This window comes from Polypterus senegalus, chromosome 2 (genome assembly GCF_016835505.1).
Source record: "Polypterus senegalus isolate Bchr_013 chromosome 2, ASM1683550v1, whole genome shotgun sequence".
NCBI classification, from domain to species: domain Eukaryota; kingdom Metazoa; phylum Chordata; class Cladistia; order Polypteriformes; family Polypteridae; genus Polypterus; species Polypterus senegalus.
This window is the reverse complement of record NC_053155.1, coordinates 281,377,650-281,404,522: the sequence shown is the minus strand read 5'-3', so window position 1 is coordinate 281,404,522 and position 26,873 is coordinate 281,377,650. Positions and strand designations below refer to the sequence as shown.

The 26,873-nt window shown below is 34.8% G+C and overlaps 1 protein-coding gene across 9 annotated transcripts in view; it reads left to right on the top strand.

Annotated features, from left to right (window-relative positions):
• LOC120523933 (arf-GAP with Rho-GAP domain, ANK repeat and PH domain-containing protein 1) overlaps positions 1-26,873 on the top strand; it is a 391,846-nt gene that overhangs the window by 334,738 nt on the left and 30,235 nt on the right. For all 9 annotated transcript variants that reach the window (XM_039745649.1, XM_039745646.1, XM_039745647.1 and 6 more), the window contains 10 exons: positions 1,626-1,761; positions 6,510-6,612; positions 7,511-7,706; positions 7,891-7,936; positions 13,593-13,756; positions 17,789-18,001; positions 18,763-18,868; positions 23,068-23,215; positions 25,094-25,180; positions 26,640-26,708. In XM_039745649.1, the coding sequence (XP_039601583.1) occupies positions 1,626-1,761; positions 6,510-6,612; positions 7,511-7,706; positions 7,891-7,936; positions 13,593-13,756; positions 17,789-18,001; positions 18,763-18,868; positions 23,068-23,215; positions 25,094-25,180; positions 26,640-26,708 (1,268 nt within the window). The remainder of the gene's footprint in view (positions 1-1,625; positions 1,762-6,509; positions 6,613-7,510; positions 7,707-7,890; positions 7,937-13,592; positions 13,757-17,788; positions 18,002-18,762; positions 18,869-23,067; positions 23,216-25,093; positions 25,181-26,639; positions 26,709-26,873) is intronic.

Below are 26,873 nucleotides of genomic sequence, written 5' to 3'. Positions count from 1 at the left end.
CTGTAGCGTTTCAGTAGCTGATTTATGGAGAATCTGGTAATGTCTGCTTGTTGCTAAAAAGTAAATATTTTTCAGTTTTCAGCAACCAAATGCTTGGTGCTATACAGCTGTTCTACTATTACGTGAAAAAGTATGCACTGATGGCTTGTAAACACAGCAAGGGCACAAAGTGGCCAGTCTTAGGATCAATTGAATATACGTCACAAATATAAAAATACATATTCTCATAACAATATCAGTTGCATGGATTTTCAAATTTTGAAAATCCTAAAAAGAACACCACAGAATAAACATATTGTACTGCACAAGGACATCAATAATCCTCATTCTCTAACAGCCAACAAACAACAAATTTAACAACATCACTCTTAGATATAGTCATCGAATTATTGTAGAAGATATGGACCTGAGAAGACATTAAAGGCTTACATTTACGTCTACAAAAGTAGCACGATTCCACTTGGCTGTTTCCTGTCCTTGGCAGACAAATTGTGATATCAGTCCATGAGGAAGAAGGTCAAAATGCTTTCACTAATGGACTTGTGGAGAATAATGATCGAGTCCCATGAGATTCCAAATATATGTTTCAGAAAGAACAGCCTCTGGTGAGCTTTCTTGACCATAACAGATGTATTAATCTCCAATATTAGGGTTATGGGGTGAGCTTATATACCTTTACCTGGCAAGTAAAACAATGCAAAATAAAAAACACACACAAAATGTGTTGCAATTTAGTTATGAAATTGTTATAATGTGTAGAAAATTATGCATACAGTGGAGAGTTAGTTTCAGACTTCTAACTGATTACAGTAAGATTCTCCTCTCATTACTGTTTGCCTGTTTTTGTTCTCAATATGAAGAATCTGTTGTTATTTTCTTTTTAATTATGACATTCTTTCCCACTACCATTTTCATCACTTTGATTACTTCATCCAATAGACACCATCTGCATTACAGATGAATTTTGATTTGTGTTTTTCCCAAAGTTTTTCATTTCAGGTTGGGTGTAAAAGTCTAGTGCCTGACAAACAGGACTTTATTATTGCCTACAGCACTTCTTGCCGGCAGCACTTGTTTTCTTATTTCCAATGGTTTTTAGCTCTAAATGATTCTCTGCTAAGCCCATCCTGCTTGGCAAGTCCAACACCATTCTCTACATGTTACAGACCTTTATTTGTCACTTCTCAATGTGATCTTTTTTCCCTCTTTTTCCTTCTGCTTCTTTTAGTTCTCCACTCTTTAAGTTGCTTTTTTCCAGCTTTTCCCAGACTCCAATTTTAAATCAGCATTCTGTCCTCCTCTTTGTCCATTTCTGCTACTACCCACTTTCCTCTAAATGCATACACAAAGCTACACCTCTACTCCTAACTCTGTATCAGAACAGTCCTCTCCTTGGAGACAGTTCTTGGATTTCTTCAATGGCACAGTCTTATTGTTTCTTGTATTAAAAAAAAAATAATGCTGCTGATATACGTGCTGCATATATTTAAAAAATACCAGGAAAGCACTCCCAGCAATTCAGAAATTTGGTTGAAAAGGCCTTTATGATCATGCAGTGTTGCATCCGATAAACCAGAAGGTGACAATCTGATATTCTTTAATGTCTGCTGCTGATTTTTTTTCAGAATTCAGCCGACGTTGGTGCACATTAAATGATGGAGTTTTCAGCTACTATGACAGTGATAAAAACTCCACACCCAATGGGGAACTCAGAATGAGGGAAATTGTTTGCCTTTCTGTCAGCCCTCCAGAGACACATGGGTAAGAAATTTTCAAACTGAATGACAAGTTTGTTTTAGTTGTTTCTCTGATACCTCTTTTCCATATTTTGTGAACTATAAGTTATACTATTATTATATGGCCTAACAAATTGTTTTTGTAGGTTAAGGGAAACAATTCTAAAGTACCGTAGTATCCCACAATAGAATACTTCCTTCAAGTTCGTAAAAATGTTTTGATCACCTCGTACATTCAAAGCAGATATACTTGATATATTGAGAAAAATAGTTTCTTAATTTGTCTTGTTCACATTTTGAATATATTCTGCATCTTCTGCCTACATTCATGTATGCTTCCCTGAATACCATGGTCTGTCTCCCACATCCTAAAGACATTTGTGTTGGGCTAATTAGTAGTAATAAATTGGATTGGAATAAGTGTGTGTGTGCTGTTGTATAATGAACAAACCTCACACTCACTACAACCCTGAATTGAATTATACAAGTCGGATGAATGGATGGATGTCACTACAATTATGATAGAATGCTGACTAGTAGTTATACTTAGTGTTATATATAATGTTGCACCCTTTTCCGAAGCTACGCAATTTCAGAATCATGTGTTACAGTCCAAATCTGAAAGTACTTCCCATTCCCACCATAAATGCAAAGTCAAAATGGTTGGTTATAGAATATATGATGTGATTCAGATTGGAAAAAAAACTCTCGATTTTGCATTTATTTTACTGGCACTGCATAGAGAATAACAATGCAATAACTTTTGTGATGTGCCTCCTGGAAAATGTAGTGTAAATGGAAGTCCTAGAAAAGCAATGGAGACCTCTTTGTTTTCAATTAGCTGTGTACAGGTTTGCTTAAGTGGAGTCTAAATGCTTGCGGTGGTTAATCAACAATTTAAAACAACACATCATTGAAAACGGTGCAAATAATTACCTATGTACACTAAATATTTAAAGCCAAAGTCACCAACCACATACACTAAGCAGTACCATTTGTAATAAACAGTTGATCACAAACCAAACAAATGTCTTTGTGCTAAAAAGGTTAAGGTACATGATTGTGAACTTTCCCAGCTATAAGCCATTCAAAGTTTTCAGAGGTGATTACTTTGACAAAGGAGGGGGGACAAAGGTGAGTAAAAACAGTGAAATGATCATTGTGTGGGAGTGGGATTATGTTTGCCATTTACTGAGAAATGCCAGATAAGGCTGGCATTGTTCACTTAACAAATTTAGCAGGACTGCAGGATTGCAAATGGATAATGCAAAGAAAAGTGAACACAAAACTACAGAACACATCAAAAGTATGCAATTGATTATTTTAAGTGTTAAAAACATGTTAGGTATGCCTGTGCCTTTTTATAATTTAAAATTACATTACATTTGATAGTATAATCAAGATGATTAAAACTCATTTCACAATCTTTTAGAAAGTACAGCCACTTTGATACTGAAATGATTGTTATTACATACAAGATGCAGCCATACTACATGTGAGGCCAGTCTATGGCAGGAGCTTTAAAGCATGTGCTTTTTATTAAGCCAGGAGTTCTCTGCTGAATTTATTAAAGTAATTTGATAATACCAACCCTGGAATGGACAAAACCTCCCGCTGTTAAGTGGCCCAGCTTGATTTAACTCTTTAAATGACCCATTACTGATTACGGTTCATCAAGTTCACATTTATTGTCATGTGTACATATTACATAATCTATGTAATACAATAAAATGGCTCTAACTATGGCTCCTTTGAACTGTTACGATAAATATGTAGTTTCCCATTTTAGACCAGGAAAAATTCACTGTGATTTTAACATTATTGTGAAAATTTAGTTGTATTCAAAAAATAATTTTTTGCTAAAATTGGTTTAGCAATCTTCAGTCAAGAAGAAACAAATACAAGGTTGAATTTTATTTGGCTCCTTCATTAAAATTTTCTTAAAATATATGCAAAATGCACTCAAAGGGAAAGTAAACTTTATTTTTGAGCCAGATCATCCTATTTGTAGGGTTGTGGGGAGCTGGAACCAATTCCAGCCACATTGGACACAAAGTTAAAGCCATCCCTAATGGAGCAGCCATTGCAAGGCCCCTTAACACACACAACAGTATGCTGCCAAGTCGGAGTTGCCATTCAACCTAACTTCAGCATCTTTGAAATGTTGGAGGAAACCAGAGGTGGGCTTGAATGAAATGTTTATAGTTTATACTTTGAAGAAGAAACAATGCAGATTTTATTGAGTTGATAAGGTGTCTAAAGTCATATGATTATAACATGTCCTGAAACACAGATAATATATGCAGTACACACAGCAAAGATTATGTAAATTTGTTAATGCTTGAAAATTCTGGTGGCTGAAGATGATGTTGTGTTAAATAATTGGCACTTCTGAGAGACGTATTTTGTACATGTTGCAGGTAAACTTATAACTGTGTGTTTTGCTGTATGAGTCCTGGTGTCTCCTTTTCAGAGACTAAATTAGTGGAGATGCATTGTATGGATATTTGTTGGCACAGTGTTAGTGCAGCTTCTTCATAGCTTCCACAGTTATAAGTTTAATTTGTGGCCTTGGAACTGCCCTTTTGGATGTATCTCTAAGATTACACAGATATGACAACCATTATGGTTAGGTTTCAACGTGGCATTGTAGCAACTGTAGTTGGTGATGCTAAACAGGCCTGTGTGAGTGAGCATTGGTGTGAACATGGCTGATATTTTGAGTGTCAATTCCTGGATCTCAGTGCATGCCGCACTTGAACTGTGATATAAACTCACTTCTTTCTGTTATCTGTGAATTTAGTCTCAACAGCAATCTTTACCTGAATTACATGAAAACTAAAAAACTCATTTGAACCATAGGAAAGAGACAGAGGAACACTTTCTAAAAGGAAAAAAGGAAAAACTTAGATGCACAGATAAATTACATTCTGGATATCTGAAACTCTTGCTTGGATTCCCCACTCTTGAGGTTATACTGTAAAATAGCCTTCACTTTCTGACACACAGAAGGAACTGTGGAATAAATATGGGGATATTCTTGAATCTCTGTCTCTCAGCTATAGAAAGTGTTCTGGCAGGGACATCAGATAACACTATGAAAAGATAGACAGGCCTTCACAGAAGTGGTTATGTTTGCACAAAATGTACAGAATTTGACTTACCATTAATTGCAGATACCAATTGAAAAATCTGTTGTAATAAAGCATTATTTCATAGTTGTAACCACCTGGACCCAAATTGTTTTAATCTTCGAAGACTGGATTGTGAGATAATATTACAGAATTAAAATCCAAATTAGGAGGTTTCAATGTTTTTTTACACCTACAGTATGTATGTGTCAGTGTACATGGAACACTCTGTTTAACTGATGTCCAATAACATTTGGTCTGTCTACTATCCCACCTATTTGTGCTACCTGTTGAATATTTTTGTACATCACTGCATTTTGTATTCACCTCTTCATGCTATTTTAAAAATTATGTTGATAATTTACTGTGCACATACAAATAACTCCAATATATGTGTTAATCATTATTTCTTCAATTTTTTTATATATATATATTTCTGCTTTTCCACATAAAAGCATAAAAGTAACATTATGACAGTATAGGTAAAGTAGTACAAATGAGAAGCAATAAATAAACAAACAGTATGGGAAATAAGAGAAATAAAATATAAAATGTGCCTTTTATATACATATATGTTATATATACTTACAAAAGTATGAGTGTACAAATTGTAAGGAGTAACACTAATAATAATAACAAAATTCATAGTTAAAATTTTAGATTGCATTCAGCAATAATGATTAATATTAAATTAATATTTGAATTGTTTTATATGGACATACATACTGGAAGTGGTCCACATTAATTTAAAAAAATTACAGACTGTTCATTTAAACAAGATCAGAAAAAAATGCACCTAAGAGTAAAACATGAAACATGGGCGAAAAAAAAAAATAGACAAGGCATATCTCTGTAGTTCACAGCCAAAATCAAATATGAGAGGGCCAAGACATCCACTGAAAGCAGCACGATTGCATATTTGGCTAATTTTTGTATTTTCTGTCCTGGAACATAGCAGAATAAATCGACTTTTTCTCTCAAGTAGAAAATTAAATACAAAATGACCTGCCATGTTGTTTATGAAAATAAATTTATTGGTGTCAGTGAAAGCATGTTTAATCAAACCTAGAACATTTATTTAAAAAAAAATAGTAGTAACAGAGAGGTATCAGGCTTACTACAAAGATGACCTCTTACAGTTGCTACAATGCCATGTTGTAACTAGGACTAGCTCCCATTGCCTCTTAACTGATCACTGGAGGACTTGAAAGAAGACAAGGTAGACATGATATCCATTCATATGACATCCCTGCACACAGAGTCATTTAGAGTGGGTAACCATTGATCATTTTCATCCACATGGAACTTAGCAGCAGGAGATGTTGAACCAATTGCTAGAAAACAAAGATTACAGAGAATTTCTGTCCTGCAACCTCCATTAATCTTCCGAATAGATGTACTGGAATTTGTATGCACATATTTTGATGATCTCTTGAAAATTAAACCAAAAAGGCAGCTCCAAGTACATCATTCTAAAGAATTGTTTCTTTTCAGTCTGAACATACTGTAAGTTACTGTTCAATATCCCAGAATATTAAATATCCAAGATTTCATTACAGTAATTCCTAATTTATTTTGTAACTTTGCACTTTTTTGTCCTTCTTCAGTTGTATTTGTCTCATGAGTTGTTTTTTCTTCTTAGATATGACTACACCTTTGAAATTTACACTGACTCTGATCGACTCTACCTGTTTGGAATAGATAAATCAGATGCTCTCAGAGAATGGGTTAAATCTATTGTCAAGGTAACTTATATATTTTTTTTTATGTAACAAATGCATACATCTATTTTCTAAATCCACTAAAGATAGTTGTGAGGTTGCAGGGAGGACAAAGACTATCGGTGTCTGGTATAAAGCAGAGAATATCCCAACATAGTCAGCATCCATCTGCCACAGAGTTTAGAGTGAACAATGAACATAATATATACATCTTAAAGTGTTTTATGGACAACCTGAGCATCTAAAGAGAGACCCACTCAGACAGTAGCTTGGTCATAACTTGAACCAAATATCTTTGAACAATAAGGCAGCAGACCTAACCATTGCAACATGATGTCCCCAAACAACAACTACATATTTTTTCTTATCCTAAAGACTGTAGCAGCTATTTTTCTGAAAGTGTTTTGGAAAAGACCATGTGATGTTGTAAATAATGGAAACCGAACTAAGTAGGCATCATAAAACATATTTAAGAATATCTGACTCAAGGGAATGCAAATCTGAGATTTTTTTCATGCTGTCGCTTAATCTAAATCTTTTCAAATTAAAGTTGGTTTTCACATATTTGGCAAAGTCTGTTGTAAAAATCAATTTAAAGGTGAAATTTGCTTTTTTGTGAATGCAGTATACTCATAAAAATTGGAAAGATCAAATATTTTATAAAGTAAATGCATATAAAACAAAAGTTAATGAGATTTTAAGACAGGGAATTGGTGCCATATTTTAAAATGTTTATTCTTCATTGAATTATAGTTTAATACATTTTAATTTATGTATGATCACCCATCTTCACAAAATTCAGTCAAACAATGATATGGAGCTATGCTGCAGCATACTTTACGAGGCCATGAGGAAATTAAAGTAAATGTTATATATCTCACTGACCTGTTGACTGCTTTTTTGTTTCTCTTCATTTTTACAGTCGTTTATTCCATCCAGTGCAGAGAACCTGCTCAATCAGGATTTTGAACGCATCGGTAGACTTCAGTATAAAGACGGGCTGAATCTTCAAAGCCCCAAAGAAGGTTGGTTTTCACTTGCTGGCTCAACACTGTATGCCTGTTTTGAAGAAGGTGAAGAAGAAGAAGCTATCCACCTTAAAAAATTGCAAGAGCTCTGTGAGTATAAAATCATTATTGGCATATTATATTCCTACTAAACAAAAAACTTGGCTTTTTTGTGTCATAATGCATATTACATGAAGGGTTTTAAATTACTTAAGGAATGCTTCTTTCATGATTAAATTAAAGATAAGGAATTAATAAGAAATACTTAATAAATGTCTGATGCTTATTTTTAAAGCAATCCAACAAGAAAATGAGGTCCTTGTACTGGTGGAAAGACGAAGGTGAGTTAGCTGTTTATTTTTACTTTGCTTCAGAGCTAAGTTATATTTTTAGCAGAGATGGGGGACTCGAGTCACATGACCAGACTCGAGTCACAATTTTCAGGACTTGAGAATTGCTTGATTGAAGTAAGAAAATGACTTGACTTGACTTTGACTTGAGAGTAAGTGACTTGAGACTTGACTTAAAGTGGAAGACTCGACATCGACAATGACTTGAACTTTTAAATATAATTCGTTTAATAAAATAAAATAATTTAATAAAATAATTATGACTCAGCAGCACCATAATTGGCGTCTGCGCCCTTAACGCTGCACAACTCTTAACATTACCAAGAAGAAGAAGAACGCTGCACAACTCAAACCACGCCAAACATGGTAGACAATAGTCGAGCTCCTCATATAGTCACGTTTGGCTATAAGGACTTTGAACTAGACCGTACTAACAAAAAAAGATTTGCCAGATGCAGAGAATGCAACGCAAGAGTATCAGACACGACAACCACAACATCAAATTTCATCCGGCACTTCAAAAACCACAAGAAAAGGTAAGAAAGTCGAATTCTTTATAGTCAATTTAATAAAACGATTACTAATTAATTAAATTAATCTTTTCTGTTTGTCATAATTTGACCTTGGTTGCATGTTTTTTTATCAGAAATGTGATATAACGCTATAAGGTTACCAGTGGCGTAGCCACATTTTAATTTTGAGTGCAACTTGAAATGAAAGGGCTTCTCGATATTACATGTAAACTATGTCTATATTAAATGTGCGCATTTTCAAGTGTTTGTAAGGACTGACTGCGTGTGGTTAGTTGAATGGCATCTCGTGTAACGTTATACTGCATGAAAATCTAAGATGAAAGCGTCGGTGCAATCACTTCTCCTTCAATAACTCGTTCAAAACTTTTGGTCATACAGACAAGAATAATTTCATCGTTCGAATCGGTTACGTTAAGTGTCTATAATTTTTTTGTGTACACTCACAATAACAACAAAATGTTGTGTGCTGTATAACAATGAAACCAGTTCAAATAGAAAACAAATATATCAGATTATATATTATGTATGAAACGTGTATATTGCGTGTCCACCGCAGAGATGACGATTAAGCTTCATAACTTCATCACTGGGCTATATTAACATACCTTATATTTATATTCTCCTGAAATGAAAAAGATCCGTTCATTTTAATTAACGAGATTCATCACTAACGTTAGATTAAAAAGAGTGGATAAATCCCCTACTGTGCCTTATAATGGACAGCATAAGTATTAAAGCATCATATATAAAACATTTGCTCGATCATTAAGAAATTGTTTTTTTGAGGAAAACATTTCAGGATTTCTCTCTATATAATGGATATGTATGGCACCCCGAAGTTTGAATTTCCAAAATGCAGTTTAAATGCAGCTTCAGAAAACTCTAAACGATTCCAGCCAAGGAGGAGGAGTCTTATCTAGCGAAACAATCGGTTATTTTCTAAACAAATGGACAATTTATATACTTTTTAACCTCAAACGCTGGTCTTGTGTTGTCTCTGCGCAGTCTGTGTGATTCGGGTAAATACAGTCTTAGATTGTAGCAAAAGTGCAGACACAATGTTTACACAGTTAACATGTATAGAAGCTCAAATGCCCTTTACAAAAAAAGGTAAAAACAGCATTGCAGGATGTTTTTGACATTAAAGATATAAAAGAGATTGTTGTTTTTTTGACATCTATTAACTGTATTTACCCGAATCACACAGACTGCACAGAGAGGAGACAAGACCAGCATTTGAGGCTAAAAAGTATATAAATTGTCAATTTGTTTGGAAAATAACCAATCATTTCGGGCTTTCTGAAGCTTCATTTAAACTGCATTTTGGAAGTTCAAACTTCGGGGTGCCATACATATCCATTATATATAAACAGAAATCCTGAAATGTTTTCCTCAAAACAAAAAAAAAAAACCAACAATTTCTTTATGACTGAGGAAAGAAAGACATGAACATATTGGATGACAAGGGGGTGAGTACATTATCTGTACATTGTTGTTGTCAAAGTAAACTAATCCTTTCAGATTGAATTGCATTATACATTTTAGACTGGATTTCTTAGTTTTAAACATTTTGTGTAAGCAACACAATTTTATTTTCAGATATTAATGTAGCACAGATATAAATATAATTTAAATATAGCAATGCAAATAAGATGCATAATATATGTATATAAGTTCATCTTTTCTGTAAAAATTTTTCTGTGCAAAAATAAACGTATCGAAAATTTAATCTCTGTTTGTTTTAGTACTGCAACTTGACTTGACTTGGCTTGAAACTTATCAGGACTCGACATGACTTGCTTAGGGTGAACCCTTGACTTGCTTGATTTGTCTTAACTGTGACTTGAGACTTGACTTGAGACTTGATGGTTAACACTTGAAACTTGCTTGGACTTGATAATATGCGACTTGTCCCCATCTCTAATTTTTAGTATATAATCTGTCATTATCCAACCCGCCATATCCTAACACAGGGTCACGGGGGGTCTGCTGAAGCCAATCCCAGCCAACACAGGACAAAAGATAGGAACAAATCTCTGGGCAGGGCGCCAGCCCACTGCAGGGCACACACACACACACACACACACACACACACACACAGCACACACTGGGGACAATTTACGATCACCAATGCACCTAACCTGCATGTCTTTGGACTGTGGGAGGAAACCTAATTTGCTAAATATTTGTAAGTGGTGAACATTTCCAAAATGATTATAATCAGGTTGCATTAAGTTTTTGTCTAGCATATTTTCGCAAATATATGATTTTTGTGTTTTCCAAATTATTTTACATTGAGATGCCAGTTATTGGTGCAGCAAACACACGCTGCTACAGAAAAGCACTCGAAATAAACAGTAGCAATTCATGCTCAACAGTATACTAAATATATATTCAATATAAAGAGTATAATAAAGAATAAATACATGAATAAACAGTGGAGTATGTATTAAATATATTCAAAACAATTAGATTAAGAATATGTATATCAGGTATAAGCATACAGTCCAATCAAATAAGAGCTGGACAATACCATCCATCCAACCATCCTCTTCCGCTTATCCGTGGTTGGGTCGCGGGGGCAGCAGCTTAAGCAGAGAGGCCCAGACTTCCCTCTCCCCGGCCACTTCTTCCAGCTCTTCCGGGAGAATCCCAAGGCGTTCCCAGGCCAGCTGGAAGACGTGCCCGGAACACCGCACCAGGGAGGCGTCCAGGAGGCAGAGCCACCTCATCTGGCTCCTCTCAATGCGGAGGAGCAGCGGCTCTACTCTGAGCCCTTCCTGGATGACTGAGCTTCTCACCCTATCTTTAAGGGAAAACCCAGACACTCTGCGGAGGAAACTCATTTCAGCCGCTTGTATTCGTGATCTCATTCTTTCGGTCACTACCCATAACTCATGACCATAGGTGAGGGTAAGAACGTAGATCGACTGGTAAATTGACAGCTTTGCCTTACGGCTCAGCTCCTTTTTCACCACGACAGACCGATGTAGAGCCCGCATCACTGCAGATGCCGCACCGATCCGCCTGTCAGTCTCACGGTTCATTCTTCCCTCACTCGTGAACAAGACAATACAAGTAACTAAATTGCAGAACAGTCAGTAACATCAGATGAACAGTGCACACCAATGGACAGTCAAGCAAATGACCATACTGTATGTGAATGTTCCTGTGAAGAAACCCTCAAGTCTGGTAGTTTGGAATCAAGTTGGCACAGTAATAGGACCTACAGTAAAATTATCTTGAGTGCCTTTTTTCAGCATTTTTGTCATGAATATATTGTTAGAATGGAATGAAGTGGGCTAATTTAACTGTTCTAGCATGGTCTTGTGCTCTGTCACAGTGCAGTTTCAGTACCAGGATGTGATGTAGCCTGTCAGTATGCTGTCTGTAATGCATCTTTACAAGTGTTGTAAGGACACAGAACGGTGACAAATTGACTTTGTTCAGCTTCATCAAAGAGTAAAGGTGCTGGATGTTCTTAGCAAGATAGATGGCAATGAGAGACCATATGTTATCCTCTGTGATCTGGATCAACCAAATCTTAAAGCTACTTACTTTTTGCAAAGCAACACCATTAGTGTGAATACAAGTATGGCTTCCTCCAAGTCTCCTTAAATCTTCTCTGGGAACTCCAGATTTTCACCTACATCTCCTAAAATGTTAGATTAATTGGCAATTATAAATTTCAAGGTGAGTGTGGGTATTTCCTTGAGTGGGCCCTGTGATGGAATGACACCCCATCCAGAAGTATTTTGGCTCTGATCTCCCCAACTCTGACTTTAAATTGGTTTAAGCAGGTTTGAGAATGTTTATAATTGCTTTGTACAATTTAAAAAAGTTGTTACTGTCTTATAGCAACAATGGATACTAGTAATATCACTATTGCCTGTTTTAATTCTCTCAAGTAGTGTTAGCATGCAACTATTTCAATCCAAACCCAAAATTGCAGTCACTGATTTATTTTTAATGTAACAAGAGAAAACCCCAGTGTGGCGACCTTCCTACCCAGAATAATTCCAAGGAATTCAGTATAATTAAAATTAAATGTCAGGCTTATTATATAAAAATCAGAGCACAAAGTAAGCAGAGCCCTGCTGTCTCTTTACTCCTGTGTCCCTACATGAATTTTAAAACTCGGTCTCCCCAGTGGTGTGGCTCGCCTATGTGCTTGTCTCTAAAGAACCATAATTCTTTTTACATCTCCCAAGTCTCTGTCTCACTATCTTGACCTTGGCTTTTTCCTGTAGACTACTTCCATAAGTATCATACTCTGATAAGAGGTGGTTTTTAATTTCCACACTGCATCACTTTATTGACCTGAAGTACATTTTTTTTGGGACCTCATGTCCACTTAACCAATGTGTTACTTGTAGGACTCTGAGACCAATGCACTTTCAGATTCTGACATATTTAAATGGTCCCAAACTACAAAATATCTCCTGAACTCCATAAATAGACAACTTGAAAGATTTGTGCCTAGTCCTTTAAGATATTGGCCTAGAGAAGCTGAATCTGTTTCTTTTCTTATCTTAATACCAGGTCAGACTTGTCTCTTTCTACAATAAAGTTCTCTCTTCTGAACTGGTTCTTCACTCCATTGCTCTTCTGTGTTCCCCAGCACACTTACAGGGTATATTGTCTCCTGTTTGTGGCAATGTTCAAAAACTGGGATTAGTTTATGTCTTTACTGTAGGTGCGATTTTTAAGTTTGTTTGTTTTTTTTCTTTTCTTTACTTCCTTCTTCTTTGGCAGCCCCTTGCTCATCAAGTGCTATTTTTCATTTTTTCTTAAAGTTTACAAAAGTTTTTAAAACCTTATGCATGTCTCGCTACTTAAACAACAGTTCACACCAAGGTATGATACTTGTTAAACAAATATGGCATGGTTTATTTTATGCTAAATAACAGAAAACAAATATTAAATAAACATTCATACTTAGATAACAGCACATTTTAACTCATGTCATGAAGTGTTAACTTGCACTCTAAATATTGCAATTTTTTTGCACTTAATTCTTTACTTCTGTAAAAAAAAAAAAGAAGAGGTGCTGTGGTGACCACAGAAAGCCACTTCTCTAAAAGTAATGCTTTGTGACTTTGTTTACCTTCCAGAACACTATACATACAAGGGCAGAGAAAGCTGGATTTTATGGGATGGTGTACAGCCATACAAAGAGCAGCTGGGAGCTCTGGAGATACCCTTTGTCAACAGCAGCTCACAGAAGCCGACATTCCCGTTGTAGTTGATAGATGCATTGATTACATCACGCAGTCTGGTAAGTCAAGTGAAAAATGTTTAAGCAATCAGTAGAGGAGTAACATACAGTATAAAAATCATTAATTTAATCAATCATTTTCAGTAATTCTGCAACTTAACACATCATGTACAGATTCCTTAGCAGCAGGTGAATAAGGAAATAACATTCAGAATTCTAAGCTCATTCTGTTAATGCAGTTGTCTTTAAATTTGAATTAAAATAATTTTAATTCTATTTGCCTTTAAAGTTAGTTTGTCTCAAACATTGTATAATAGTTTTTCTTTATTTTATATTAATAATAACAAAATAGTCTAAAATGTAGTTATAATATGAGCCAAAGAAGTATTTACTATTAGTGTATTTTCTTGAAAAATATACTTTATGTGAGTGTCATAGTTCACAATTTCTATGACAATATCCCTCCCATTAATATCTATGGACTAAATTTCTGTTATATACAGTAATATTTGTGCACATTAATATCTAAACACATATTAAGTATTCTTTTTCATTATGAAGAAAATCTAGTTGTATTTGCACACAGAATCAAAATGAAATGCCTGCACTTCTTTTAAATCTATTTTGGCAAAATTACAAATACACTGTTCCTAGAAATTATATGCAAATATTGCCATTTTACACACTAGAGCTAAAAAATAATGGAATGTTTCAAAGTAACCCCCACAGGAACATGAAGTTGAAGATCTAGAATGTTTAAGAAATCTTTACACTTTGAACATATTCCAATACATTCGGTATCTGAATATGAACTCTGACTGCCCCAGTTAGAGGACCTCCTTTTATCATGAAGGTTTTATGTTGTTGCTCTCCACTGCTAAATGTCTTACCTTGTGTTTCATTTTTCGTCAATCTAAGACTTGACATTTATGTGTTTTCTCTGTCATTTTCTAGCACTGTAGGGATAACCATTTCTTAAAGGAAGCAAATCCACCCATTTATCTCCTTGTCCCACCACTGTTTGTTTTTTTGTGCAAATCATCTACAAGTGTACTGGCCCTCTTTACAGCACAGTATATTTCTCTTTGTGAGAAAATCACTGAAATTAACTAGTTCTAGGTTTTGTATAATGGTTTAATGCTTTTAATGTTCTGAAGCTGGAGTTTTCCAAGAGTATTTAAACTCAAAAATATCAAGAAAATGTGGCATTTCATGTACAGCAGTCCAAATGTAGATTAATAGTAATGCGTAACATCATTTATAACATCACATATTTAAAAGATATGGTAGTAACAATGATGATATAAATAAGGATTATAATTATTAAATACCAAATTTTTGTAACTACAAAATAATAAAATAATAATAAAAATAAAAATTACATTCTCCCCTTGCATTATTGTCTGTTTTGTGTCATTTTTATCTATGTGTATTTCCAGAACTAAATAGGATTTCCCATCAATCCCCCAAAGCAGAGTCTTTAGATCATGGTATGCACAGGAGAGATGTTACACACTGTCTAGGACCATCAATCTAATATGTAAAGGATTTCGTCTCCCACCAGATTTTTGCAGAATGTAAAAGTGACTAAGGGGTACTAATGTCATCATCATGTTCTTTCTGTAGTCATTTTTGAGTCACATTTCCCTCCTTCATTTGACTCTGTCTTCAGCTACTCTTTTTGCCTGCTCTTCTATGCTGAATACCATGTTAATAATGATTATGTATTGTATATTATGTGTCCTTTTTCCTTTTCATCTTCCTCCAAGCACATGGTCAATCGAGTTTTTTCCTTCTGTTCATAAATGACAGGATAATGTGATAAGGCTGCCTACATAGCAAAACTCATACATATCTTCCAACCTTTTTCTTTCGAGACCACCTAAGTAGTTAAAGACTTGCATCTCTTCCAACTATCTGCTTTCACCAATAGTATTTAATCTTGTGTATTTTGGTCTGCAGTAGAAACAAAATTTTGCTGTACTTCTTTATATGCTCTGCTTTGTGCCCAAGTAAAAAGAAATTATCATTAAGGTAATTAAGATACTAATTGTTAAGATACTAATAATCCAATTGTCCATCATTCACTCAGAATATGGAACCAATGCAGGAAGCCCTGTAAGGCAGATATGATAATGGTCTTTTTCTACACTCTCAAACCTACACAGTATTTAACGTTTGGAAAAATGTCTGGGATTAAAACACTTAGAGAATTGTATATAGATAATGTCTTTTTCACATCAAATTTAACTTCCTATCAACACACATTTTCAACTACTTTCAAATCAGACACTTCTCTAAAAGGAACCTGCCCAGTTTTCCTCACTTCCCTCCCATTTCTATTACAGAGGCAATACTGATCAGTCTTGAATACTCAGACAGTATCTCAATAATATATAAAAACTTCTTGATGTCCCTTCCTTTCAAAGATCCCATGTTATGATGGGGAAAGAATCTTTCACTTAACAGCTCTGAAAAGGAATGAAAGTCAGCAATGCATAGTATACACTCCATATGTTCAAAACATTTAATTATTCTAATTAAAATCTTTTATTGAGTGCATTTGTCTTGTTTAAAATTGTACAAAATGTATCCAGGCCAAGATTCAACCTGTGAATTTTGCAGTCAAGCTCCAGCCTCACTGGGCCACATGATCTGGGTGTGCACCAAATTAACATCATTCTGAATAAATATTTTGGAATGCTTATCAGACCTTTGTATCACAATCCCTTCTAATCCTTTAACTGCTGAAACCCAGCCCACCTGTTATAATTAATGTCAATGTCAATTTATTTATATAGCACATTTAAAACAACATAGTAATGCTGCGGCCAAAGTGCTTTACAATAATAGAATAAAAGAAAAATTAAAAAAAAATTAAGTGGGTAACTGATATTATATACAACTTGAAACTGGAAAACATCTAATTCTCACTTAAAGAATCTCTTCATTTTTTTAATATGGCAAGATCTAATTAAAAAGATTTTAAAATAAGCATTTATATTGGGGAAAATAATATTTTCCCTTCTTTGTTGTTTTTAAAGATTTGCTCTTGCCATTGACTATCCTCTGTTTCTCTTAGGTGGGGGTTGAATTCTGGTTGGTCAAGTTTGACTAAATTGCATGTATATGAAATGTTATTTTCTTCAAATAAAATCAACAAGACAAATAAATAAATAATATTTTGCATTTTCTTTTGATATTGTTTTAATTTTTCATGTTTATCTTCATTCCAAGATCTTTGTGTCTTGTTTATCTTGATGACTAAACTTGTAACCTATGTCCCAATGTTATGGAGCATACCCTGCATGGTCATACTGTTTGTCTTCCAGTTAAGGTTTATGATTGCTTCTGTGCAGATACTAAAAAAGTGCTGTTGTCAATATCAGCCCTTACCATATACCCCCATCCAGTAATAGTGTTGTCTAGTTATTTCTATTGTCGATTCCTTACCTTTTGTATATATATATATATATATATATATATATATATATATATATATATATATATATATATATATATATATATATATATATACAGTATATCAATCTTCAATCTCTCCACAGTATTCTGATCATTTTGAGAAAATGATTAAGACATTACAGTTTATTCTATCAAATGCTCTTTGCACAGATTATTCTTATTCCTTATGTATTCCACATAGGTTCTAAAACCTGCATTGATCCAAAATATAGGCCTCCAACTCAAAAAAATAATTTAAACATCATTTTTTCTATGTATGTTATTACACTGATTTCCTTCAAATCTGAGAAGTCAGATGCAGATGATTTCATAGGGATTGACATCACTGTTGGTTTCATGAGTCTGCTGGCCCATCTCACTTATCATACATCATACTTACTGATTAGTGTGGTCATTTCATTTTCTTTGTATTTTTTAAGATGTTGAGAATTTCATGAGGTATTTAATCGTGTCATAATGTAGGCAGGTAACCCTAACTTATCTACAGCTGCCAATGAAGTCTCCACCTCTTGGCTGATTGCCTGTGATCACCTTGTACTCAGTGTTATGGAGAAAAGAAATACCCTTAAGGCTTTACCTGCTTACTCTGTTGTTTTCTGTTATTAACAGGTCTCACTTCTGAAGGTATTTACCGCAAAAGTGGTGTGAATTCTAAGATTACAGCTCTACTAGATAATTTTCGGAGAGATGCACGGAATGTTCGCCTGAAAGAAGGAGAGCATCAAGTGGATGATGTTTCCAATGTCCTCAAAAGGTTTTTTCGTGATGTAGAAGAGGGTATATTTACTAGTGATGCTTCACCTTTATGGCTTAGCACACCAGGTAGTTTTCTTTTTTTTTTCCATTAAAAAAAAAAAAACACTCATTTTGGTCTTTTTTTGATTTTGATTGTGGCTATAAAATTTAGCAATGATGAAAGTCCAAGTTAGAGAAAGAGAGAGAAAGTCCAAGCATCTAAATTAACATTTTAAAGTCTTTACAGCCATAGTTAGAACTATTTAACAAGCTGTTTAGGTGGTACTCACTCATTTTACTTGAAGTCCCATTTTTCGCCCTCATTTCAGTAGCTAAAAAGTAAGTACTACAAATTAAACTTGAATTTTGTATTCTTAAATGGCCAAGTCAAAATGCAGATCTAACTCAGTGAAAGTGCAATAACAAGACCTGAAGCATGATGTTTGTGCAAGACAACAAACAATAAATCTGTAGCAATTTTAAATAATGGATAAAAATTAATAAATGCAGATGTACAGTGGTGAGTCAGTGTAGGAAACACTTGATCACTGTCAATCCACTTACTTTTGCAGGATGTTTTTATTTTCCTCTTAAATCAACTTGTTTTAGTTAAGAACTAATAAAAATGTTTCTAAGAATGTCCTATTACTTGGGTAATTTGATTAAATTTAAATTTGGAGTTGAGTTAAAATACTTTTTCAGATTATTTGGGTTAAGACTTAAGCAATTAACAGTTCACATATTCCATATTTTTCACCATGCCCAATACTCTGCTGTTAATTATTTCACATCTAACATCATTTTGAAAATAGTAGAAATATGTAATTGTTTGTGTGTTCACTTTGCAGGCATAATGGATGAGAGCCAAAGGATCCTACAGTACCAGTCATTGTTCAGTAGCCTACCACGAGTCAACAAAGCCACATTGAAAGCTGTTGTTAACCATCTGTACTGGTAAGTGTTCAGCTCATCAGCTAAATGTTAGTTCTGCTTTTTCATGAGGGAGCACCACGTAGTGGTGATTCCAACAAGGAATTGTTGACATGTAAACCAAAATTATCAAAACTATGGTGTGTTTATCAAACATCAATGTATGGACAAACAAAGGGAGAACAGAATATATCAAATAAGAAAGAATACAGAAAATCTGGCACCCTTACTTCACTTAAACAAACACTGCAATTGCCACTGTCTTGTAGAATGAGTGAAACCACCATTTATAGAGCCTTACAGTGCCACTAAAGTGTTCTATCTTTCCTTAGGTACCTCTGGGTTCTCTGTTTCTTTACTAGGGAGCTTCTCCCCAATTCCTCCATGGCTATAGACTCAGATGTTCCCATAGCAGAGAGACAAATGTTCAGACTGCATTCCTGAGTAAACTTGCAGGGTTGGGGAGCTATATTCACTCTCGAGCTCACTAATTCACATAGGTACCTAGTTAGCCCCTGTAGCTCCACTGAGCCCTGAGCATATTTAAGATGACCTGACATGATTGCAGTTTCTAAGCTGCCTGCCCTAATGCTTAGGCAGCAGAGTCCCATCTATCACACCTGAACTATTTCTGGTAACACCTGTCAGTCTAGTGAAGATCTGCTGACTTTCCACCAGTTTTCCATGGCATCTTTCTGTTATGTACTACAAATATCATTCACTTAAACCAGCTGCCATTTCACACTCCTGCCATCATGCTCCAGTACGGATCTGTTTGACAGTATGGATTTTGTTTTTGTTTTATGCTTAACCTCTTCTACTGCCCTATCAGCCATGCAACCCCGTACATAGTATCTGCTTCTATTTTAAATCATTAATGATTGGCATTATACTCACATAGGTGAGTGTTGTTTAAAGTTTTTATTACCAAGTTCTGATATCCTGTAAAGAACATAAAATTACAGTTCATTTTGTCTCTCCGTCCTTTGGTAAATATGATCATCTGTTGCTAAATACCAAAGAGTATCTGGAAATTTAAAGTTCACAAAAGGTAAAGCAGATTAGATGGCAATAATGGAACAAAACTATTATTTTGGAAAGCTAGAGGCAGTTTTAGCCAGTGTCACTTTCACTTTAAACTTTGTCATATCTAGAAGTTGCAAATCTTGCACAATATGAAAATCTAATGACTTTGCAGTAATATTTGGGTAGGGTTGCCTCGAAAACTTTCATATTGTAATCTTTTTGCTTGGCTTTTCGTTACCTAAAGAGATACACGATAATTCATTTGAAGTCAGTGGCAACCTTGAGGGTCTCCATACTAGATTGATTTAATGCTACTTAGAGCAGTTAGGCAAAAGGCAACATAACTGGGAGCTTAGTATACTAAAAGTATGACATAAAGGTTTTCCACTCAAATTTTCACTTGTATTAAATGTGATCACTAACTGTTTACGACCAGCACTGATTGTGGTCGGTGTGACCCATCACCAGCACAATTACATACATCTATTATTTTTTTGATATGTTCAAGTGCCATCTGATCATGACGCATGTTAACGTGGGTGTAAGCAGATGTACGTTTTGCTCAGCTACAAATTCAATTTCATTTCTCTGCCATGGATTCTGGTAGCTTTCCTAATCAGCTGCAATTTCTGTAGAAGTAAAGCTGATAAAGAGGGAAGTCAGCTTCTTAATAGTGAGATACCTCTGTGTCTTATCTGTAAAGAAAATGTGTAAGTAGTGGTCTGTTTATATATTCATTTTTGCATTGAGTATTTCAAGTTTTGCTTTTGTCCCTAAGTAAAATTGAGTTTGGCACCACTACTGTAAAGTATTGCCATTAGGTATTAAGATTTTGAAACATTGAAATTGAATTTTATACTTATTAAGCACACTTTGACTTATGACTCCTGTGGTTTATGTAATAATTTGGCAATAGTGCTTTGAGTATTGAGAAAAGCAGCATACAAATGTAATTTATTGTTGTTATTATTTTTAAAGAAAAAATAAATATTTATGAATAGTTTCTAGAATGTATACGCTGAGTGGAGCTGTTCAGTACTCGCTGCCCTGTTGCACCTCGGAACCCTGAGAGTCATGACTGAAGTTTGTTTACTACTTTTAGTTCTTTTTCACAATAGGGCAAAGTTTAAAACACTTTCTTGCTTTGAAAAACTTGGTTTAATTTTTAGTTAAGCTTGGAAAACTCTAAATCTTAGATTGTATTTTAAAATACATAGTGGTTTTGTTGGTTTGTAGGCAAGGGCTACCAAACTGTTTTCCCCTGCTTCTTCAGAATTTTGACTTTTTTTTTTCTAAGTCCATACAAGAGCAGTAAGTTTTTATCAGCATTTTCATATTACTTTATCAAATTCAACTACTCGGATGATGGAGTGATCTTTTAGTAATTTGTAAATCACTGCATTGCTTCACATGGATTCAGCAGGTGTTTATTTTATATTTTCTGAATAAGGAAATAGGAGAAAGTAGGGTGAAATGACACCTTTATTGGCTAATTAAATAGATTACAAATGCAAGCTTTCGAGGCAGCTAAGGCCCCTTCATCAGGCAAGGTGTAACAAAGAAACTGAAAAATACTCTCGCTTATATTAGGACAGCAAAGTGATTTTTTTCTTTCATCTTAACAACCTTTTTGTTCAAATGTTAGCAAAATGAATATACCTGAGATGAATTAACCCTGAAAGAAGAGAACAATGAACTAATAAAATGTAGAGATAAGGTAACCATCACTAGAGAAAATCCTGTAAGGTTTTTTTTGAAGTGCATTGTCTGTAAGATAGGCCTCTGGTGGAGTCAGCTGGTCAATCAGTCTGTTAGTCCACATATCTGGTCATAAATCTCTTGTCTATATTAAGACCATTTTGTAGAGCGTTGAATTTAAGCATAAGTTTGTATTCCCATTCTCTCCGCTCCTGTTGGGTCTTGAAATTACCCATAATTACAGTGACCCTCAGGTCCTTTATGCTGTGGCCATTACTGTTAAAGTGTGCTGCCACCGGAAGATCAATACTGTTCTGATTAATATGAAATCTATGTGAGTTCATTCACTGGTGCAGTGTCTGACCAGTTTCCCTTACATACAGTCCAGTGTTGGGGCACCTTATGCACATGATTAGGTAGACCACATTAGCAGATTTGCATGTGAACGGACCCTTTATTTTATGCTCCATTTGGCAATGTGGTATAACTACCTGATCTGTGTAGTGTAGATATGTGCACAGGTGGCACACCTGTTCTGTAGGCAGGGAGATGTGCCACTTGCTGCCGAGCCACACATAGAGTTTCAGACAATCAGCATAAAATAAAGGGTCTTTAGACTGACTGACCGACCAGCTGACTCCATCAGAGACCTATCTTACAGACAATGCACTTCAAAAAAAACCTTACAGGATTTTCTCTAGTGATGGTTACCTTATCTCTACATTTTATAAGTTCATTGTTCTCTTCTTTCAGGGTTAATTCATCTCAGGTGTATTCATTTTGCTAACATTGGAACAAAAAGGTTGTTAAGATGAAAGAAAAAAATCACTTTGCTGTCCTAATATAAGCAAGAGTATTTTTCAGTTTCTTTGTTACATCTTGCCTGATGAAGGGGCCTTAGCTGCCTCGAAAGCTTGCATTTGTAATCTATTTAGTTAGCCAATAAAAGGTTTCATTTCACCCGACTTTCTCCTGTTTCAATCTATGGCTAACACGGTACAACACTCTACTGCTCTGAATAAGGAAGGTAATCACAGAGTAAGTATGTATCCAGAACACTCGAAACTCATCTCTGAGGTAATGTGTAGACTCAGATGGATGTGATCTTCTAAATAATGATTCTTGCAGCTACTGTGCATAGTCTAGAACAGCCCACAATATTCATTGAGTTCCCTCCTGGCCTTGTCCCAACTGATGAAAAAGCACCAGGTTAAGATGTCAGGACTATCTCCATGTTGTTTCCATTATTTATTTAGGATCATCATCATTGACTTACACTAGTAAATTATGATGATAAACATTATTATATTTGAATTCTGTCTAAATAAATGCACTGACAAAAACATCTTTTTTTAGTTTTATAATACTCTTATTACATACACTGTATGGTCACTGATCATTTTTATTATAGAAAATAATTTAAAAAGTGAAATCTTTACATCTTAATTTAATTAATAAATCTTTTTCAAAAATGTTATAAACATGCTTTTTTTTTACAGTGTCCAGCGATTTTCAGATATGAACCAAATGAATCTGCACAACCTGGCAATTGTATTTGGGCCTACACTTTTCCAAACTGATGGCAAGGATTACAATGCAGGGCGCGTCATTGAAGATCTTATTGCTCACTATGTGCCAATTTTTAATGTGAGTATTTTGATTATCGTTTTACTTATTTTGTGTGAATAATTGTTCCAAGAAGTAGTCATTACTTTGAGTGGTGTTTTTTTTTACCAGCTAACATTCATTTGGAACAGTTTTCCAAATGTGCTGCTCTTTTGTTATATATATTTTTCCAAAATAAAAAAAAATGTTAAAACACTCTAGTCAGATTCCCTGCGTGGAGTTTGCAAGTTCTCTCTATGTTTGCGTGGGTTTTCTCCGGGTGCTCTGGTTTCCTCCCACAGTCCAAAGACATGCAGGTTAGGTGCATTGGCGATCCCAAATTGTCCCTAGTGTGTGCTTGGTGTGTGTGTGCCCTGCAGTGGGCTGGCACCCTGCCCAGGATTTGTTCCTGCCTTGTACCCTGTGTTGGCTGGGATTGGCTCCAGCAGACCCCTGTGAACCCTGTGTTAGGATATAGCGGGTTGGACGATGACTGACTGACTGACTCTAGTCAGATGCCTAGTGAATAATCAAATGTTGAATAATCTCAGCAATACCTTATATGGTTTAGCAGCAATATCTATCTATATTTATTTAAATGCAATTATTGTTTCTGAAAATGGCTTTCCTTTTCTTTTACCTATATTAATGTCCTATATTACAATGCTATCATTCATTATTACAGCAGAGGCATATAAGCCTGGCTAAAATATGGCTAACTTTTCACTGGTAACAAAGTTAATTTTGGGAGTGTTACTAAATATATAAAAAAGGTGTTTTTAATTGTATTAAAATCAAAAAACATTCCATACATACAAGTCAAGTTTAACAAAACTAAGTTTGAGACAATTTGAGGTGTTTGTGCTTCTATAATAATATTGTTGTAATAGATTTGTCCTTTATATAAAATGATACAACTAAAGGTCAGCATATCTAAATGAAGTAATGCTCTAGTCCGGATGAAGTCTCCCCATCACCTACTGTACACCAACTTTCACAACACTTTATTAGGGATGCTAATTTCAACATTAGTTTTCTCTGTCAAGAACTCTGTGTTGATTTTGGTGTCCAGTACAAGCTGTAATTTGTCTATTACGAACTTTGAAACCCTTCTTTTCCGAAACAAAAACTGCCAAAAGAAAACGGGCATAAAAGTTTTGAGAACATTACACCGTTACCTCTGATTTTAGTTCCTTGAAGTGAATCATGCTAGACCATTACACTGATTCTTTAGTATCTGGAAAAAAGTAGGTGGAGTAATATGTGTGGCTCTGGTTTCTTTTTATACTTACCTGTCTTCTTATGGAGGACTCTTAGTCCTGATTGACTTGTGCCTAATATGCTACATTAAAACATATTTAACTCTCTTGCAATTCCTGTTCTACCATTGAATTAAACACACACACACTCCTGATTTGTTGGTGCCTTGTTTGCCTGCTTTAAATAACACCTGGGACAGGTAGGTGGGATTAATGTGGCCACTCTGCAAATAGTAGTGGACTAGACAATCAAACTGGAAAGCAAAACAATAAAACTAGGCCTGCTCATATTTAGCACATCTTTTGTTACATGTCAGAGAGAGCTAATGCAAAGGTCACCTAAAACACAAGGTTTTTATTTGTGGTGAGTAAACTGATTAAAATTTGTTTCCCTCTGATGCATTTTCCAAGTAGGTTTACATTTAAGGTGAGGAACTTGTACAGTATTTGAAATTCTGTTCCAAAAACTTATTCATTTATTTTAAGATATGGGATTTTGGCACTGTATATATAATTTCTCATAATTATCTTCTCCAGTAGTACAAACAATATGGCAGCAATTAGTACTTGTTATATTAGGACATAATTTTGCTGTGGTTAGTTTGCCTTTATTAGGTATTTTTGTGACCACATATTTATTTATTTCTGAATCTTTTAAAAGGTGAATGAGCAGCAGTTGAAGAAACAGTTGGATGAAATCACAGCAATCATCAAACTTCGAGACATCAGTTCCAGCAGTTCTCTTCCTGTAAGCTGATTTTTCTTTTTTATATCCACTTTGAAGAGATGAGGTTGTGACGTCTTTATTCCAAGTTCAAGTTTATTGTCAAGTGTACGCAGTACATTTAAATTCTTAACTTGCATGTCTCCCACAGATGAGTGACAGCAGGACAGTTCTAGCAACAGACAATGAATATAAACACACACAATGAATGTAACACCATACTTTAAATAGATACAAGACATACTCATTAAACTGTCAGTTGGATGTTTTGTTCATGGTTCTTTTAAATAATAAATGGAGGAATCTCTGAAATGTAATAATAATTTCAAGCATTATAATAATAAAAATAATATTTCTTTTCTTGTATATTTTTTCTACCTGCTTTCACTACATTACCTTGATTTTGTGATTCTCTTTTTGTATTTTTGAAAACTAAACTAAATCTTTTGTGCAATGATATATTCTAATCCATAGTAATGATGATAATAAAGCTAGGTTTATGTTCCTGTCTAGAAATTTACGGTATTAATCTGTGCTGAGCCTTTAAATTTAAGGTAGTATGGCAAGTGGTTATTTTTGGTCTTTTAGGGAAGACTTTATTTACTTGTTATTGTTTGGTGAATACTGATGTTGTTATATAAGAGAACAGAAGTCTACAAATCTTTTTTTAGACTCTAGAATGATGTAAATTAGCACAGTCTGCAGTGGATCTGAAGTGTAGTACACAAAGCAAAATAAACCATCAAAAAAACAAATTTAAAACACAAAATCAAACAAAAAATACAATAACAAGTACAAAACACAAAAATTAATAGAAGGTGCAAAAACAATAAAAAAAACAGAAAGATTGAAAAGCATCAAAACCAATCCGAAAATACAAAATCAAATGAAAAGTCGACTGTATTTTCATCACTCTGTGATGTTCCTTCCTGGGCTTTAATGAGAAGTGTAATAAATGTGATCCATTATGAATTGAAGCCTGGCCTCTTGTCTCTCATTTTGAACATTAGAGCCACCTGTCCAGAACTACCGTCCACACTTGTTGCACATCTTTGAAGAAGCAGTTCAGACACAGCACCATCAGTATTCAACATTTTTGATATTCCTTCCAATCAGGTACAATCACAGTAAAGTACTGTATCTGTCAGACTCGGGACAGATCCAGCAGAACTAACCTATGGCAGTGAAAACTGTTAAATGACAATGCTGTGTATCCAATGTGCAAATCAAATTTCCTGATGTCACTCTTTTATTTGGGGCAGTGAAAATACACTGATGTATTCAAATTCATGTACAGTAAATAACACCATGTGCACAGAGACGCAAATGATACATCATTTTTCAACTGGATAACTGCTTTTTCACATTGCATTCTGTATATTTTAACCAGTGTTAAATTTTAAATGAAGTGAGACACTGAGGGGATGTCTATGTTCTTAACAGCTCTGTGCCTCCTCTTCATAGATTTTCTTTATTCTTTCAGCCTGCTGGTGATTTTATTTGCACAGTATACCTCGAAGAGAAGAAGGAGACAGCAGAGCAACATGTGAAGGTGAAATAAAGGAATCTATTTATTACTTCAAGTGAACTGCTGAACACTCTGATCTGTCAGTACTTTTTTCTTTCCAATAAAGCACAGTGCACTTGCTATACAAGCCATTAAAAATTACTGCTGGCTTTACAGGGTACAAAATAGTTTTATCATCCACTTTATACA